The 15,151-nt window shown below is 63.2% G+C and overlaps 1 protein-coding gene across 1 annotated transcript; it reads right to left on the bottom strand.

Moving 5' to 3' along the window:
- Window positions 1–337: 337 nt before the first annotated feature.
- SIK1 (salt inducible kinase 1) lies at window positions 338–12,570 on the bottom strand. The gene is made up of 14 exons (XM_055313595.1): window positions 12,427–12,570; window positions 10,918–11,088; window positions 10,435–10,551; window positions 7,816–7,879; window positions 7,479–7,640; window positions 7,201–7,325; window positions 6,975–7,098; window positions 6,166–6,389; window positions 5,729–5,878; window positions 5,186–5,308; window positions 4,849–5,065; window positions 4,021–4,299; window positions 3,263–3,497; window positions 338–2,818 (listed from the first exon to the last, which is right to left on the bottom strand). Exons 2-14 carry the CDS (start codon window positions 11,071–11,073, stop codon window positions 2,473–2,475), a joined length of 2,322 nt encoding a protein of 773 aa, XP_055169570.1. The 5' UTR covers window positions 11,074–11,088; window positions 12,427–12,570; the 3' UTR covers window positions 338–2,472.
- Between the last annotated feature and the right edge of the window lie 2,581 nt (window positions 12,571–15,151).

Raw genomic sequence — 15,151 nt, forward strand, 5'->3', positions numbered from 1 at the left:
CCAGCACCCAGCACCCATGCCCAGCACCCGCATCTGTGCCCACCCAGCACCCACGCCACCACTCAGCACCCACACCCACCGCGCCGGGCAGGGAGCAGGAACCACCAGCAAGGCCAGGGCGCACTGAGCCCCAGGCCCTGACCTGCCCCGCTCAGCAGCAGGTGGGTTCTCACCTCAGGGCAGGGGAGGAGGCTGTGCCTGCTGCCGGGGGGCCACCGGCTCCTCGAGGCCAGGCCCATGCGGGAGCCAGCGCCGTGTCCCCCTCCTTTAAGATGTGAAACCTGAGTGGAGGCTGGAGGATGCGGCTCGGAAGGAAGGCACTCCCACAGACACGAGCCACGGGGAAAGGTCGAGGGTTTATTCCCCCAAATATTTTATTTAAATATTAAATTAAAAAACATACACCCACTAATCATTTTGGCATACATTTCTCATGTGAACATAAGAAATAAAATAATTAAATCAGTTATGGTAAAAAAAAAAACAGACTATATACATCTCAGATCACGTAGTGCCTATAAACAGGCGCCCAGCCTGCCCCACGGCGCCGTGGGGGGAAACTACAAAACACACGTCGCACACGCCTACACACGAGACGCAGAGACACACGGCTCACAGCAAGAAAGAAAACCTCCGTGAAAGTAAAGTGCTTGTCATGGTTCTGAGGCCTTTGATCTGCGGCGTTAGAACAGCGAGGAGTAGAACAGGGGGGCGGCTTGGTGGGGAGTCAGCCGTGCGGCCTCGGCGGCCCCGCAGGCCCGGGCGCCCCGACCCTCTCTCCGAGCCAGCGGGAGGCTTTGGTGATTTCTCTGCGGCCAGGCACGAGGACAGTCCCCTCCCCGACTCTTGCGACAGCCACAGGGCAGTAGCGGCGGCCGGAGGGCCGGTAGCAGCAAGCTGGGCAGGCGCGCAGACCCGGGCGCGCCCCCCACGGCCTCCCTGCCCGCGAGGAGCCCCGGGCAGTCTTTGGCTTCTACAAATGCCCACCTTTCCCCTGTTAATACTGTAGGGCGTAAGAGCCAGAGTGAGCTGAAGGCACCTGGGTCGTCGGTAAGGGCTTGGGGACCGCCGGGCGCGGAGGGGGTGCAGCAGCCGCTCGCGTCGCTCCACTCGGGTGGCGCGCGACTGACCCAGCCGCCACCTGAGATCACCTGCCAGGGGAAGGACGCACCTCGTCGCCCTCCTCCACGCCGACCCGGTGCTGGCGCTTTGTCACGTTAACCAGAGAGGAAAATCGAAACCAGGAACACAAAAGAGTGTAGTAAAAAATATAAAAAATAAGTAGTGTATATTTGTCTCCTATTTATATACATGTACAACGTTTGCTTTAAAAAAGGAACAGAGCTTGAACAACACTGATCCGGCCTCTCGTTTCATTCTCTTGAACGAAAGAAAGCCTGACACGCGTGAGGCCTGGAGAAGGCAGGGCTACCCCTGGAACCACGAGCCGGCCGCGGGCAGGTGGGGGTGGCCAGCCGGGCCCCCGACCCCCGACCCCCACCCGGCGACCGCCCCTGCCGTATTGCACGTCCCCCACCCCAGTCGGTTGTTCTTTTTGGACCCTGATAATGAAATGCGTAAAAACTTAATTAGCAGCGGAAATAAGATGGGCAGCGGGAAGAAACGTCTAGGGCCCTCCAAGGCACGCGGGGGATCTGGGCCCTGCGCCCCGGGGCCGGAGTCCCAGCCTCACAGTCACCCACCCCTGCCAGTTTCTTCCCGTGGCTCTTCTGAAGAATCCCGGAAACCTGACTCTCGAGCAGTGGATACAAGTTCTCATCTAAAATAAGGGAAAAAAACAAAAACAAAAACGTCCTTGGGGGTTCTGATTTCAGGGTGGAGAATTCCAGGAGTTTGTAGATTATTTTCTCCTGGGCTGGCCAACAGAGCTTTTTTTTTTAAAAAAAACAAAAACAAAACAAAACAAAAACGGATGCGTAAAGCAGAAAGTTCACAGTTCTCACTCTGAAGCGTAAATGTTTCGGGAAGTGGAGAATTGTTAACTAAAAATAAAAGAGGATGCTAAACACACACAGGCACACACATGATGGACACGCGGCTCACGCGCGGTTTCTTCCGAGGCAAGCCCTCCGTGGCCCCCGAGGTCCCCTCCCGCCGCCCCCGACCGACCGTGGTGGCGCTGGCCAGCCCAGCCGAGCCCGGCCGCCTGCGCCCCGCCGCCCTCCTTCCCCTTCCCGTCCACCCACCCCGACACGCCCCTCGATTATTATTTTTCTTCAGAAAGTTTCCAGGCCCTACTCAGAGTTACATCTGCTCAGTGCAAGGAAAAAAAAAAAAAACAAACCAAAAATCAAACAAAAAATAAACTAAAAAGCCAAAACACCAAACGTATTGCTTGTTTCGCTTCTAGAAACGTATTGGCTTCGAGTCCGGAAACATCTTCACATCCTCTGAAATTATTGCTTCGAAGGGCCGGCGGCCCGAGCGGAGGCGGAGGCAGGGGCGGGGCGCTCACTGCACCAGCACGAACGTGCCCAGCTGGCCCGCGGTCAGGTCCTCCATCTCACAGTCCCCCTGCGGGAGCCCCGTGGCCACAAAGCCGGGGGGCAGCGTGGCGGCGGGATGGGGGGCCACGGTGTGGCTGATGTGCAGGTGGGTGTCCAGCAGCCGGGCCGCCGATGCCACCGGGGAGCCGCTGGCGTGCAGGAGGTGGGGGGGCAGCAGCGGGCCGGGCCCCAGCCCCAGCTCCTTCTGGAGTCCCGACACAAGGAGGGCGCCGTCACACGGGGCGAGGACCAGCGGGGCGGCCTGCTGGCAGCCGGGGGGGCCTGCCGGGTGGTGCTGCAACTGGAGCAACCTGCGGGACACGAGGGGGCGGGAGGGAGAACAGGTCACTGCTGCTCTGCCCACTGCGCCCCCCGCAAGTGCCGCCACTGGCCCAAAGGGCCGCCCCGTCGCTGCTCATTACGCAAGATGCTGTGTGTGACGATCCCCCGAGCAGTCCTGACATTTCCGCAGCTCGCTTTTGCAGCGGCTCAGAGATGCCCACCAGACGTGACACACTCACTCCCTGCCCCCTTCGTCCCCCCCCAACAGACAGGCTTCAAAGTGAGGACACCTGGCGGCTCCCACCTCCGTCACCACCCACAGGGAAGCAGGCCCCCAGCCCCCCGCAGTCCTCCCCACGCCGCGCATCTGATTCCACGCACAGGGGAAGGGCTCAGGAGCAAAGGTGGCTCAAGAAACCCAGCGGTGCGCAAGGCCTACTGCAGCGAGGGTGGCGGGTGCCAAGCGGGCGTACCTCTGCTGGTGCAGCACCTCTTCCAGGGGGCTCCGGCCCTCCCGGCTGCTGGGCCCACTGCCGTGCAGGCCCGGGCTCTGTGTGGGCAGCTGGAAGGCGCTCAGGCCGCCCCTGGTGGCCCGGCTGGAGGAGGAGGGCTGGCACACCTGGCGAGCCAGCCCCTTGATCTTGTTGAGACCCAGGAGCCCTTTGGTCCTCGCGTTCTTCCTCAGCTGCTGCCGGAAGGCTTTCAGCCCTGCGGGGAGCAAAACCAGGCTGGTCAGTGGATCTCCGTCCCAGGGCATGTGAGGGTTTGCAGACCTGGGGGAGCCCTAAGGAGGGATCCTGTGCAAACACGATGGGGTAGGTCGATGGCACGCTTTCCTGTGGGGCTCACGGCTCCTCTCTGGTCACCCGGTCACTTCTTACTACAGCCCCCTCGAGGCTAAGTCATCTTTGCTTGATTTGGGGCAGTAGCCCCAACCCAGGGGTGCAGCTAGGAGTCTGGGCAGACAGGGGATCCCTTGTGGAAGGAGGGCACGTGTGGCGCCTTGGAACAGGGAGCGAGCCTGGGCGGGCAAGGGGAGCTGCCTCCTGCAGGTTAGGAACTGTTGGGCATCCTGGCGTCCCCTGGGCTTTTAGGACCAGCCCCCGGGAGACTGAGTTCACCCCAGGAGACTGCTGCTCACCCAGCTGGGCTGCGCCAGGACTGTGATGCCCCCCAGGGCCACAGAGCATCTTCCGGGAAAGGCAGGAGTGTGCGTGAAAGGGGAACCCACCTTGAGTGAGCGAGGTGTCTGACGCCCTCCGGCCTTCCTGGAAGCTGATGGGGAGCAGAGTGACCCCTCCTGGGGCCCCCTGAGCCTGCAGCACTGGGGTGGCTGACTGGGCCCCCAGGAGCGGTGAGGCCAGTCTGAGAGGGGAGCAGGTGCCCACCAGCCCCTGAGCAGCCAGGCGTCCGCTGAGCGCCCCCGGGCCGTCGCCTGCCGAGAAGGTCAGACAGCTGTCGGAGCTGGTGCCCTCCGAAGGGCTCGCGGTGGACGAGGAAATGACTATACCTGTGGGAGAAGCACGTGCTCTTGGGGGGGCCCCCGGACGCTCCCCAAGGTCAGAAGTGGCCCTCAGCACCCCATAGTTCTCACTGGCAATCTGCTGTGGCCACGGCTGAGAGAGGAATGGGCATGGACACCTCCTCCATGCCTGGTGCGGCCTCTCCCCGGCCCGTGGGTGGCCCATGGGGCCTGACGTCAGGCCGGACAGCCATGCTGGGCGGGGTCTGTGATGGCTGGAGGCTACCAGAGTCTGAGCCACCACCGTGACGGTGCAGCTTCCCCCATGGCTGAGTGGGGGCTCATGCAGGTCATGCAGGGCCTGGACGGAGGACCTGCCCTCCAGACACCCGGGGGGCAGCTAAGCCCCACACCCTTCTGCCCCTGGAGGGTCATACGTGGCCTCGGGGGTTAAGCAAATGACAAATCTGGACCAGTGTAAGCAGAAGCTGCCCTGCAAGAAGGGCACACTTCACATGAGTCGGCGGGAACCTCAACCATAAACTCGACCCCGGGCTGAGCTCCAGGCCCACGTCCCTGGCCCACGGGGACACTTACACGGAGGGGCGCACGGGGAGAAGCAGGTGGAGACCTCGGCCAGCGTGTGCCTCCGGGCGGTGCTGCCAGACGGGGGCTTCTGCGCCTCCCGCTCCTCCTCTAGGCCTGGGGCCTGCCCGACCTCCTCACTGATGGGCGCGTCCAGCAGGCCGTTGGGGGAGATGGGTCGGTGCCGGAACACCCCGTTGCAGTTGGCATCCAGGGGGAAAAGCAAGGGCTGGGAAGGGACAGACACAATCCAGTGACTTCTGGGGCTCGTGGGACCCGGGTGCCATCGGCACTACGGCTGGGAGAAGGCCCCCCCCCCCCCAACGGCAGCCCAGGGTAAGCCACACACCTGGAGCGAGCTCAGGGGGTCACAGTCCGTGTCGGCCTGCAGGACAGACGGCCCCAAGGCCTGGGGCTGAGGACACAGCAGGGAGGATCGGAAAGGGTCACCGGAGAAGGCTTCCTGAGGCACCTGCAGGCGAGCAGAGGACAGACGCCGTCAGGGACAGGGAGGAGGCTCTGCGGCGCCATGAGGCCCCACCGGCTTTGCTGGGGGTTGCAGACACCAGGTGCTGGCCGACTGGGCTTCCCTGAGGCCACACTGCCCAGGGTGCCAGGGGACGGGGTCAAGAAGCCAGAGCGGAGAAGACAGTTAAGGGACAGGTGGCCACAGGGTGGTGCCCGAGCTCAGCAGAGCCGCCAGGCCCGCCTCTGGTCCGCGGCTCACACAGGACCCCCCCTCCCCACGCCTAACGGGGCAGGGGCCGTGACCTGGGGGCAGCCGTTCAGCCTCCTCCCAGGCCCTCGGAGCGAGGGATCTGTAGCTGGGGCAGGGGCGGGGGGGGGGGGGGCGCAGTCCAAGGCAGAGCTCGGAAGGACACTGCTCCCCCACCTCGAAGCCGCTGAGATCTGAGCTCCTGGGCCTCTGCTGCCGGGCGGGGCCGGGCCGGGCCGATGGCTGCGTGTGCCGATACTCCTTCAGCCGCTCGAGGAGGAGGTAATAGATGGCGGCAAAGTGGTTGTAGCTGCTGTTCTGCAGGGACTGGGGGAGGCGGAGAGGTGGGGTCAGAGCGAGGCCAGCGGGAGCGGGGCGCAGGCCGCTGGCACGGGGGTGGTGCCTCCCTGCGCTCACCGAGTGGCTGAGGCTCCCGACGAGCCTGTTCCCAGGGTTATTCTGGGGTGGCCGAGAATATCCCTCAGAGGAGTGGACAGCTGGCCCTTAAATTACCCCTGTTCCCGTTTTAACTCCTCGGGCTAGTGCCTGCTTCTCCTCGCAACGAGCGCCTCTCCCGTCAAAGTGCGCGGGGCGGGGGCGCGGCGGGCCCTCACCTCCACCGTCCTCTGCCGGTCGATGCCCAGGGTGTGCATGATGCCCAACACCTGCTCGTCATAGTGGCCCAGGTTGGAGTTGTAGCTGAGCGCGGAGAGGGCCGGGCAGGCCTGCCGTGGCACGGAGGGGTCAGCCTGCATCCACCTGTGCTGCCGAATCTGGGCGATGGTGATGCGCTTGGTGGGGTCCACCACCAGCATGCGGCGGATCAGCGTCTCGCAGTCTGGGGGACGAGCGAGGCCCGCTGAGCCCGGCGTGGCACCTGGGCGCACGCCCCCACCCCCACCTGGCCCCATAGCAGCCTGCTGGGGACGAGACTCCCTTCCTGAGGGCGGACAGACGAGTGGCTCTCCTAGAGAACACCGGGACCAGGAGCAGCGGCCTGGGCGGTCAGCTCAACCTGCGGCCGAGGAGAGCCAGGGGTGGAGGGGCCGGGCCCCTGGGGGCACGCGGTCCTGCTAGCCTGCCAGACAGGGGACCACTCAGATCCCCAGTGAGCAGGCCAGCGTCCCCAGAGCCGGGGCCGGCGGAGATCCAGGACTAGGCCCTCTCGGGGGGCAGCAGAGCCCAGGCACCGCTTGCCCCGTAAGTAGGGCACTGAGGAAACACCCAGTGGGTTGGGTTTCAGTTGTGGGCAGCTTGTAAACACCCCACGGGAACACGGGGCTGATTCACAGACTTGACGGCACGCTCAGACACAGTCAGGCAGGCATTTCAGGAAATAAATTCCTCCCTCCTCTCCCAAACTCGCATCCCGGTTACCCAACAGTCCCAGCAGCTGGCAGGGGAGACGGCTGGCGGTGCCTACCCTGAGACATGAAGAAGGGGATGCGGAAGCGGCCCTCCAGCACCCGCTGCCGCAGAGCCGGCAAGTTGGGCCCATCGAAGGGGAGCGATCCGCAGACCAGGACGTACAGCACGACGCCAAGGCTCTGCAAAGGGCAAAACGTCACGAGTCAGGCCCGCGCCCCAGAACACTTAGCCGTTAACTAGGGTCCGGGCGTCTGACACGCGCCGTGCACACGGGCTCCTACCCAGATGTCGAGCTGGGGGCCTTCATACTCCTTGCCCTCAAAGACCTCCGGAGCGGCATACGGGGGGCTCCCACACCACGTGGACAGCGGCTCTCCTGACTTGTAGAAGTTCCCAAATCCAAAATCTGCGGGATGAGAAAACAGTGAGGTCACAGGGCGAAGGGCAGGGCCCAGGCTACAAAGCCCAATGCACGGTGAGCAAGGAGGGCCCTCGGAGGCCTGCGCCCGCCACCCCTCGCCCCTGCAGGTCGGCACTGCCCGGGCTGCGGATGCCTTGCCTGCCAGCTTGATGTCCATGCTGCCATCCAGCAGCAGGTTCTCGGTCTTGAGGTCCCGGTGAACAATGTGGTGGCTGTGGCAGTACTCGACGGCCGAGAGAATCTGCCAGAACTTCTTGCGTGCCTCATTCTCGCTGAGGTGCCCGTTGGAAGTCAAATAATCTGTGGAGCAACCAGACAAAGCTATAGCCCTAAAATCCAAGGGCCTGGCCACCCTGTGGGGCACAACTGAAGAGCGCTATGGACTCGTAAGATGGGAGGACCCAAGGGCCCGCAGAGCGACTCCTGACAAGTTACACGTCTGTCGTCAGCAGATACTGAAATAGGTGTGGCTTACCAAACATTTCTCCATTTTTGGCGAACTCGGTGACAATGTAAAGCATATCCTTTGTTTCCATAACCTAAAAGCACAAAAGACCGAACGCTGAACCACACGGAAAGGGAACATACCAGTGGTATAAATAATCCACTTGAACCCCAGTAAATTTTTAACTTCCCCAGCATGAGTGCATCCATTATCTTGAAAAAGGAAAGAAAATAAACACTTCTGCCTTAGAGGAACAAAGATGGGGGTTCCTATTCAGGAAAAGAATAGAAAACGTCGGAGGGGAATTCTCCATCAGCCTGCCCGGCCTGACGCACTGGAAGCCCAACGCACCTGCCCCGCCTGCCCTGAGGCCTCAGACGCGCGGACGCCGCCGAGCAGCAATGCTGCGAGCAGCAGTGCGTCAGGCCGGGGGCCAGTACCAGCTGAATAATAGATAGCAGACACCCCCTTCCCACCTGCGCTGGCGACGCGATCCCTTAGGGGCTGGGCAGCCGCCCGGCCAGGTAAGCGAGCCGCGCACCGGGCGGCGTGTGTCAATAGCAACAGCCAAGGTCACATACACCGACTGGGCTCACTTACGAGAATTTTATCTCGCTTTGAAAACAATTTTTAAAAGAGCTTCACATCTAACTAATTAGGAAACAAGGTAGAATTAATCTGTAAAACCAAGTCGCATCCCTGTATTTTAAAATCTCTCAGAGCGGGGCGCCCGGGGTGGGGGTGGGGGGCTCAGCGGTTTGGTGCCTGCCTTCGGCCCAGGGCCTGATCTTGGGGACCTGGGGTCAAGTCCCCTGTCCCGCTCCCTGCATGGAGCCTGCTTCTCCCTCTGCCTGGGTCTCTGCCTCTCTCTCTCTTTGTCTCTCATGAATAAATAAAAAAATCTTAAACAATAAAATAAAATCTCTTGGAGGGAGACGCAGGGACAATACATTCTTACAGGAACAGACTGCTTTCAGGTTCGAAATGCAGTTGTTCCTCAAAAAAGACTCTTTAAAGACAACTGCATGCAGCCATAAGTCTAACAAGAACGTGAATCCAGGGCAAGAGTTTTAACCACCCTGGCGCTCAGTGCGTGCGGCAGAGTCGCGGGTGAGACCACGGTTTGTCCCTGTCCTCAGCTAAAGAGAGGGACGGAGGAGAGCAAACGGGTTTTGAGTTTCAGAAATCCTCAAGGCAAGAGGGAAGTGACTCCCCCGAGGCTGTGGGGCCTGGGCCAGCTGGATGAGAAGTACACACCGTGTCAGAACCCGGGGACGGACATGCGTGGCTGTCCCACGGAAGCCTATCCCCTCCCAGCCCGACCCCCCGGGGAGCAGCGAGCAGCCTCGCCCCGAAAGGACCTCTAACTCTGATGACGCGGGCAGCGCGCCGTCTAACTGGGCTGCTCCACACAATGGGTCAGCGGAGGGACAGGAAGACCAGGAAGGTGCACGCTGGCTCATCCCTCCAGCAAAGTAAAAAACAGGGTTCAGCCCACTCCTGCGGAAACAGGCCAGGCACATTTCTCAGACGCTGACATCAGTGACCATGAGGAAACCTCTTATCAAAGCAGCACAACTGAAAAATGACACAGAAACAAAACACAAGCTGGGTGGATGGTGACGGGAGCGCCGCACTTAATGACTCTGAGTAAACTGTCATTCAGGGGGACACAAGCCCGGGTGACGCTGCTTCCGTGGCATGGTTTCTATTCTGATTTCTCTCCTATCACACTGGACATCCAGGCTTGCCAACTGGACACGTGAGTGCGCGCGCACGCACACACACACACACACACACACACACACACACACGGGGCCATATTCATCCCAGATTCACAGGCCTCCATGACCACCACCGAAAGGGACTTAACAGCCAACACAACTGGATGGGACACCACTGAGGACGTGCAAGGAACTCCTCCTCTGCGAGCAGGCCCCCCTCACCTGCACCAGCAGGCGGCTGCCAACGAGACCGCTTGGCTTTGCTGTCCTAACTCAATCAACGCCCATACTCCAAAGCTATAATGTATTAGTTTCAACACGATAACAAAAATAAAGTCACAGAACAAGCCAACAGGCGGGACAGGGTGAGGCATGTTCTTAATGTGGATTAAATGTCAAGTCCCCCACTTTCACCACGGCGAAGGTATTTTCATCTCTCCAGTCTCTGATGGGAGAGTTTAAATGGGAAGATGAGCGCTCAATGCTGCCGTTGCAAGTTTACAGAAGCCGGTAAGAGCAGCCAGTTTTAAAGTTTAATAATTATCTCCAAAGGCGGAAGTGTCTTGTTGCACTAAAATCTGTCCTTCTCCGCTAAATGCTTGACTTGTGGCAATACATTGATCTGGTTGGTTGTTTTCATAGTAAACTAAATGTAAACAACCAACCTCTACGCATCTAAAACCGGAATGAATGACAAGACTAAATAAAATTCTAATGAGGCAAATCTCAGTTACGACCCAAAAGCAAGAAAATAATTGGAAATACATCTGAAGAGCTCACAAAAATCGATCTATTTACCCTACACAACCAACTCCCAGACTGCCACATATAGCCAAAGAGGAGCAAGATTGAGAAACTGCAGACTTATTCTTGAAACTAATGCACTTGCTGGACATAGCAGCAAAAGGCAAACTGGAGTCCTTACCTGATAAAGCTTTATGATATGAGGATGATTCAGAAGCTTCATGATCTGAACCTCACGATATATTTTCTCCAAATTGCTTGAATCTAATCGGGTTTTATCAATAATTTTTATTGCGACCTACAATTTAAAAGAAAGGATATTTTTTTTAAAAAAAAGAACCTTCCATTTATATGTTATGTATTTTGTAGCTTGATCTCAAAAACACTTTATGTCCCCAAAGGGTCACCAAAAGTTGGGGGCGGGGGGAGATAACCAAAGTAACCCTAATAGTGCTTGAACAAGCAGGGCAACCCTGGGTTATCTGGTCATTACTGTCTGCTGTCCCCTAATATCTATACAAATCACTCAGAATCATAATATAAAGCATCTTCTCTTTGTGGAACTGTCAGCGCTGAGACACCCCACATGAACCCCAAGGACAGGGCCTCTGCCCAGCGGCCCCCAGGATGCTCCCCCCCCACACACACACACACACGCACGCACCTGGGTTTTGGTGACTCGATGGCGGGCCAGCTTCACCACCGCGAAATTGCCCTTGCCCAGGGTCCGCTCCACGTCGTAGAAGCCCACGCGCAGGGGCTTCTGCTGGCCCTGGCCGGAGCCCGCGGGGGCCGCGCTCAACTCGGACATGATCACCATGGCTCAGCGCTGCACCTGCGGGCCACCGGCGCTCAGCGCGACCCGACCCAGCCCTGCCCCCCGCCCGGCCCTCCGCTACACCCCGACTCCGCACCTACCCCCGCCCCGACGCCCGGGCCGCTCCACTCCGGACCCAAGACCCCCGGACCCACCCCCGCCCGCCGCCCGCGGTCGGCTCCATCCCGACCCCCGATCCCCTAACCTCTTGGTGGACCCGGACCCACCCCCGCCCGCCGCCCGCAGTCGGCTCCATCCCGACCCCCGATCCCCTAACCTCTTGGTGGACCCGGACCGCCCCCCCCCGCCGCCCGCCGCCCGCGGTCGGCTCCATCCCGACCCCCGATCCCCTAACCTCTTGGTGGACCCGGACCGCCCCCCCCCCCGCCCGCCGCCCGCGGTCGGCTCCATCCCGACCCCCGATCCCCTAACCTCTTGGTGACCCGGACCCACCCCCGCCCGCCGCCCGCGGTCCGCTCCATCCCGACCCCCGATCCCCTAACCTCTTGGTGGACCCGGACCGTCCCCCCCCCGCCCGCCGCCCGCGGTCCGCTCCATCCCGATCCCGATTCCCCCAGCCCCGCGGGGCGCCCGAACCCCCTCCCCCCCGCCCACCGCCCGAGGTCGGCTCCATCCCGACTCCCGAGCCCCCGGCCCCGCGGGGCGCCCGGACCCACCCCCGCCCGCCGCCCGCGGTCGGTTCCATCCCGACCCCCGATCCCCTAACCTCTTGGTGGACCCGGACCCCCGCCCGCCGCCCGCGGTCGGCTCCATCCCGAGCCCCGAGCCCCTAACCTCTTGGGGACCCGGACCCCCGCCCGCCGCCCGCGGTCGGCTCCATCCCGAGCCCGAGCCCCTAACCTCTTGGGGGACCCGGACCCCCCGCCCGCCGCCCGCGGTCGGCTCCATCCCGAGCCCGATTCCCCCAGCCCCGCGGGGCGCCCGGACCCACCCCCGCCCGCCGCCCGCGGTCGGCTCCATCCCGAGCCCCGAGCCCCTAACCTCTTGGGGGACCCGGACCCCCCGCCCGCCGCCCGCGGTCGGCTACATCTCGACTCCCGAGCCCCCGGCCCCGCGGGGCGCCCGGACCCACCCCCGCCCGCCGCCCGCGGTCCGCTCCATCCCGACCCCCCGCCCGCGAGCCCCCGGGGCCGCTGACCCGCTCCCGCGACCCCCGGCCGCCGCCAACAAAGGGGAGCCCAGCGGCGGCGGGGCGGGAGGCGTCCGGGTCCGCGAGCCCCGCGCCGCCCCTACGGGCCCCGGAGCCCGGCGCGGCGGCAGGAACCAGAGCCCCGGAGCCCCGGCCCCGCCGCCCCGAGCGCGCACTCGGCCGCTCCGCCTGCGCCGCAGCCTCACCTCCGCCGCCCCCCGAGCGCCGAGGCCGCGCCGCCGCTGTCCCCGCGGCCCCCGCCGCCCGCTCGGCCGCTCGCGCTGCTCGGGCGCCTGCTGCTCGGGCGCCTGCTGCTCGGGCCGCCGCCACCGCCGCCGCCGCCGCCGCCCGGGCCGCGCCGCATGTCAGCTCTGGGGCCGCGCCGCGCGCTCGGGCCGCACGCGCCGCCCGCCGCCCGCCCCGCCCCGCCCCGCCCCGGCCCCGCCCCCGCCGCCCAGGCCCCGCCCCCGCCGCCCAGGCCCCGCCCCCCCGCCGCCGCCGGAGCGCTACAGCCCCATTGACGTCGCTTTGACGCCAGCGCGACGCGCGGCCGCGGGCCAGGCGCAGGGAGAGCGGGAGATCGGGCCGTTGCCAAGAGACCGGCGGCTCTGACGCGCGCGCCGATGGGGCCGTCGCCCTGGCGACCGCGGGGCGGTGACGTCAGGGGCGCCGGCCGCCCGAGGCCCGCCGAGGCCTGCCCTCCCGCCCGCGCCGCGGTCCCGCCGGCGGGCGCCCCCTACCGGGCGCTGCGGGCGCTGCGGCGCTGCGGGCGCTGCGGGCGCTGCGGGCGCGGGGCCTCGCGCTCACCTTCCACCTGCAGCGCGCTCCTCGGCCCTGGCGCCGCGCCCCCGCTCGCGCTCTCCCGCAGGGCCGGCTCCCGGGGCGGCCCCGAGCCCCAGCGAGCGCAGCAGGGCGGCGGCTGCGTCCCCTTCGGAGCCCTCGTCCGGGGTCCCCGCGATCGGGGGACCCGGTTTCCATCGGAGGTGCTCGGCCCTGGGCGCGTCTGTTGGGGGAAGGAGCAGGTGGCGCCCGGGGAAGCTCGCAGACTCCGGAGGGGGCCACACGGGGTGCCCGGGGACCGCCCGCCCGCGACCCCGGGGCGCTGGGCAGCTGCGGGCCTGCAGGACCTGCGGGCCGCCCCCCTACCCTCCCCCCATTCCTTTTCTTCTGCACGAGTCTCTATTGTTCAGCAGGGAACGCTCAGCATCCCCGGCCCACCTGCCACCTGCCACCTGCCGACCGACCCCACACCCCGCGGGGGGCCGGGGGCTGGGAGGGGGGAGCGGTGAGGGGGATGGGATCTGGGCCCGGCCCCTCCCGCGGCGCGCCGGGGCGTGGTCCGGCTCGCCCTGCCCTTTCTGGGTCACCTCTGCAGGTCAGGACCTCGGGATGAGATGCGGGGGGACGTTGTCAGGGAATCCTCGGGCTCTGCTTTGATGAACAGCAGGATGGGGGGGAGGCCGCCTCCTGTGCTGCAGGTGGGAGTGGGGCGTTCAGGTTCTTGGGACCCGCCGTGGGGAAGCCAGTTAGCAACCCCATCAAGTGAGGCGGTCATCTGGCAGGTGGCCCAGTGCTGTGTATGCAGACAGGGAAGGACTCTGCTCCTGGGGCTTGGGGGGTGCCCCCCCAGAGGCCACAGGAGGACTTCCTCTTTGCCAGCACTGCACACTTTGCAGGCCCTGTGGGTGGTGACTCCAGGGGGGCCGCTTGCTTCCCCAGAGCTGCAGGGGAGCAGTCCTGTGTGGGTCTGCACTGGTGCACCCCCCCACCGCCGCCCGCAGCCTGTCCCTAGTAAAGGGGAGGCTGGACAGGCCGACAGCGGCCCTGGGTGACCACCTCCATGGTACTGCTGCTCACTTCTCCCCCCCTTTACGCCTCTGCACAAAACAAAACGTTCTCTAAGGGAAGACAGAGGCTACGGGTGAATGGTACCTTTTGAACGTCAGGCGTTAGGAGGGCAGCGGTGTGGGATTTAAATTCTGCATCTCGCCTGGAAGAATTTTGCCTCGTGTTAAAGGAAATACTACTTCACAGGAGGGGCTGGGGAGCAAGAGTTGAGATGGATGCAGAACCTACAAGCGGTCTTCCGGAGGCTTCCATGTGTGGGTGGTCGCCTGGAGACGTGGCCGGCCTGGCAAGGGTACCATGGAGGGCTCAGACGTGCTTCTCCTGATGCACCGTCGTGGTCAGCCAGACCAGAGTTCCCCATCGCCCCCTCCCTGGGCTGTTGCTGGCGGCTCAGTTTGTTTCTTGAAAGGCCTCTCAAGGGCACCAGGAACCCCAGAGTTTTCCTGTCCTTCAAAGGTGCGCTCATTATCTGTCCTGGGTTTATCCACCAAGAATCTGGAGTATTTTTACTTTCTGATTCGTTTACAGCGGCTTTTCTTCCCTTCCGCGGGTCCCCCTAACCTGCTCCTCAGGGAGGGAGACACAGAGGGAGGAAACCAGGGCCCTGGGTGCACTCACCTGCTGCCCCTCATTCTGTGACCTCAGGACTTTCCGCAGGCTCATCCAGGGGACTTCCGGCAAACCGGGTTCCTCCACCGCCTTCCTATCCCGGGTTTAGCCAAGTCTTCTGAAAGGTCACAGGTGTTTTGCAAACACCTGGCTGGCTGTTTGGAAACATTTTGTCATCGCTGAACAAAAACTGCAGGCAACAGAGCCAAGCTGCCTTCCCAGAGAAGGTCCCTGGAGCTGGGCACCCTGGCCCCTCTACTCCCAGCCCGTCCTGAGCTTCCAGCCGTCTGACCAGCCCTGTGTGGGCCGCGGCCACCCCAGCCCTGGGGCGGAGAGTGCAGGCGGAGCAGAGGAAGAGTCTGACCTCGGAATGGCTGTCGTGTCTCCAGCGGGGTTCCTCCTGGCACCCCCGTGTTGATGGGCCTCCGCTCCCAAGTGTCTTTGATTATTGTTTGCATCCTGGGCACATGGAGG

This window comes from Nyctereutes procyonoides, unplaced genomic scaffold (genome assembly GCF_905146905.1).
Source record: "Nyctereutes procyonoides isolate TBG_1078 unplaced genomic scaffold, NYPRO_anot_genome, whole genome shotgun sequence".
NCBI classification, from domain to species: domain Eukaryota; kingdom Metazoa; phylum Chordata; class Mammalia; order Carnivora; family Canidae; genus Nyctereutes; species Nyctereutes procyonoides.